The sequence below is a fragment of the Saprolegnia diclina genome (genome assembly GCF_000281045.1).
Source record: "Saprolegnia diclina VS20 unplaced genomic scaffold supercont1.46, whole genome shotgun sequence".
NCBI classification, from domain to species: domain Eukaryota; phylum Oomycota; class Saprolegniomycetes; order Saprolegniales; family Saprolegniaceae; genus Saprolegnia; species Saprolegnia diclina.
The window spans coordinates 89,394-92,810 of record NW_008246113.1 but is presented as its reverse complement, the minus strand read 5'-3'; the positions used below and the strand labels follow the sequence as shown (position 1 = coordinate 92,810).

Genomic DNA, 3,417 nt, shown 5'->3' with positions numbered 1-3,417 from the left:
TGGCGCCATCATGACAACCTTGGCTATCGAGCAAGGATCTCGGCGCATACATGGGACCCGCCGTAACGCAAACTATGTCGCGGTAGGATGGAATCGAGGCCGGGTGGAGGTCTGCACTGCGGTAGTCACTCCTACAAACCGTGCCCCGCCGTCTAGAGCGCTCTAGAAGTTATTTGGGCATATGAGGCGCGAGAGAAGCCAACACTGCGGCTATCGATACTCGTGCGGTAGAACGTGCCGTAGGTGTCGGTGCCAGCCAGCAGGTGAGGCGAGCAGATCCAGTAGCCGACGCTGGGAAAAAGGCAATGTTATTTACACCGCACCAGGGTTTTCGATTCGGCCCTGCATGTGTTATGATGGCTGAGCGCGTTGCCGATACGGCGGCCATACGCTTGGGCCTGGAGCCCGCGAGGTTGCCGGTACTAGCACGGCCACGGCGCTGCAGCCATTCTTGCGGCAGATGCACTGACGACGTTCTCGTAGCCTCGTTTCCTTTAGTCAGCAAAGCGCAGGCTTTTGGCGTGGCGTTTCCAACTAAGTTAGTGCAAGAGAATTTGTGTGAAAGGGCAAGAAGAACAGAAATGCAAAAGTTTGAAAGGACACAACGCCATTGGGCAGAACTCGCCCGCTCGTTCCATCTTTCCGAAAGTGCAGTGTCCGACGAGAAACAAACTCGTTTTGCACACCACTGGCATGGCAGAGCCGACGCGGATACAGCTCGGTCGTCGAAGTTGCAGCGCTCGCACTCGGGAGATGGCCTTGCGCATACACTGCATGTATTAGCATATAAGTACTTATAGATATCTACACTCTTGGATCCGCGCCACACCCATGACACTGCTCGGCAGGGAGGTACCGGTAGGGCTTGCTGGCGAAGGTCGGACGATACGCTGTCGGCCGTGCCCATGGAGATGCCTGCAATTTGCCACGCTGAACCGGACGGTCCGAATCTTCACGATGTCTGCCGCAGCAAGACTCGACTGCCCGGCGATCAAGGCCACGAGCAAGAAGCAAGGCATTGCCACAGACATAGCAGGCAGCATAGCCTGGCCACCTCGAGCGGAGAACGGTGCTGGAATGTTCTTGACCAAGACACATCTGGCGACAAATGGCGCTACCCTTGTCTGTTTCCAAGGATGGCTCCTCACTTACCGTCGCGCTTTCATTTGGGAGGCAGCTACTATACTCCTCCGGACGGACTGAATGCAAGGATCGAGCTCAAATCGTCAAGTAGAACCAAGGTTTATGGCCTTGGTAGAACCAATTCATGGAACCAATTAGATGATAACGACATTTTGCCCGTGGTGCACGCAATCTCGATTCCATTTGCCCAAATGTATACGTATGTGCTTACCGAGCCATGTGTTGACATTCGACAATTTTTCTTCAAGTGAACAATCAACGCACGGGTGCGGGCGTGACATGGGTGCGATGCCACGCGGTTAAGATCGGCTTTGGCTCGTTTATGCGCCGACAAAAGCAACCCAAACGTCTCTATAGATCGAGCACCCGCCGTGTCGTATGTCGTTAGCATGTGCATCGGGTGCTCCACGACGCTTTCTACACTTGCTGCGGAATGTGTATGGTGTGGTTCGCACTTTCGTGGGCGGTCATGTAGACCGAGTAGACTGGTGTGTTCTTCCCTTCTGTACAAAATCCTACAAATGCCGTCATCGTTGCTCTGTGTATATGTGTGCGTGTAATCGCGGACTAATCTGGAGCGGCCGTGGTATGTGGCCGCCGCAACGTGCAACTCACGCAAAATCAGAAAACTGAAATGGGTCCGGGGTAGGGCTAATTTTGTACCACGCGTTTCAACTCCGGATGTTTTTCAAGGAGTATCTTTCAACCACAACGCCTTCGTGGCTTCTTCTCAATGTGAACTAGTATTTTATGGAACATCTGAACATCCAGCACGTATAGTCTTTCGAGTCGTTTCATGCCGGAACTAGGCAGGACACTTATCATATGCAAGGCGTGTCCCTGCGAAGGGCAACCGTGGTGCTGATTTTCCGACACTGATGAGCATGAACGTATCTTAAAACGACTAGAAACGCCCGACTTGTACTTTTTCTTAACCTCCTCCCCTGTCGTCCCCACGACGCAGCTGCCAACGCATCAGATCACCCTTATCTTGATCCAGGTAACGACGCGCAAAAGACACTTATGGGTAGCTTCTCAAGTACCACCGCTTCGGTACTCGATCACCGCGTTTTAACACCAAGCTCTAACCTACGGGGTCGATGCACGAGGTCAAGCAGGATGGGCAGCATCGTCATTCGCCGACAGTGTATCAAGGCGTTACAGTCTGCACTGTTTCCGTCCGCCGCGCAGTACCACGGGTTTAGGTAAACAGTGCGCAGTTGCCTCTGCTCCCGATAACAAAAACACACAGCGATCTGTCAATCACAGGTTACCAACTCGCTGTTCACGCAACGCGGCCAACCGGATGGGTAGACAGTGGAACGTCGGTAGTTTGGGCGGGTTGGCTCGCCTCATTCTTCCATTTGCAGTCTCGGACGCATTTACACTACCATCAGCATGAAGCTTTTCTCGCTCTCGACGCTTGCGCTTGCGGTTCTTGCCGTCGCGTCCGCCCAGCCCACGACGACGACCAACGTCTCGGTGCCCGAAGCCGGCGTGGCGTCCGACATCCCCGTCATCGTCCAGCTCGGCCAAGACGCCGTACTCGATATCACCAACCTCATCAACGACTTCAAGGCCATCAAGGCCAGCGGCTTCACGCCCGACCTCGTCCAGCAAGCGCTCGGCCACTTGCAGAGCGCGATTGGCCACGGTGTCCGCGACGTTGCCCAAGCCAAGACGATCCTTGAAAACATCAAGAACCTGCTCCAGAACGGCGGCACGCCGACGGACGCGGCCGAGATCTCGACCGCGCTGCAGAAGATTGTCCAGCTCTACTTCCCGACCAAGATGCCGACCAACTCGACGCTCGCCGACGACATCCAGAAGGCGTACGCCATGGGTGCCGAGCTTCGTACCGACTTTGAAGCGATCGTCAAGGACCTCCAGCGCATCGCGGCCGGCGGCTTGACGCCCGAGCTCACGCAGTCGATTCTTGGCCACCTCGAAACCGCGTGGAACCACGGCCTTAAAAACCTCAAGGACGGCAAGAAGATCGTCGACGACATCAAGGCGATTGTCCAAGGCGGTGGCATCGACATCAAGGACGGCGTCGCCATCACGAACGCGATCCAGTCGGTGCTCCAGCAGTTCCTCTTGACGCTCGACCCGAACCCGAAGGTGTGCATCCGCGACGGCGTTGGCCGTGGCTTTGGCACGCCGGTTGTCAACCAGTGCTTGGACGGCGAGGAGGCCTACGGGGCGCTCTGCTACCCCAAGTGCAAGGAAGGCTACGAGAAGGTCGGCTGCTGCATCTGCCGTAAGAAGGGCTGC

At 55.7% G+C, this 3,417-nt stretch overlaps 1 protein-coding gene across 1 annotated transcript; it reads left to right on the top strand.

Annotated features, from left to right (window-relative positions):
* Positions 1–2,514: 2,514 nt before the first annotated feature.
* SDRG_12028 (hypothetical protein) lies at positions 2,515–3,407 on the top strand (the record flags this gene model as incomplete). Its single annotated transcript, XM_008618086.1, has 2 exons — positions 2,515–3,317; positions 3,374–3,407. The coding sequence occupies exons 1-2, from the start codon at positions 2,542–2,544 to the stop codon at positions 3,405–3,407; spliced, it is 810 nt and encodes a 269-aa protein (XP_008616308.1). The 5' UTR covers positions 2,515–2,541.
* Between the last annotated feature and the right edge of the window lie 10 nt (positions 3,408–3,417).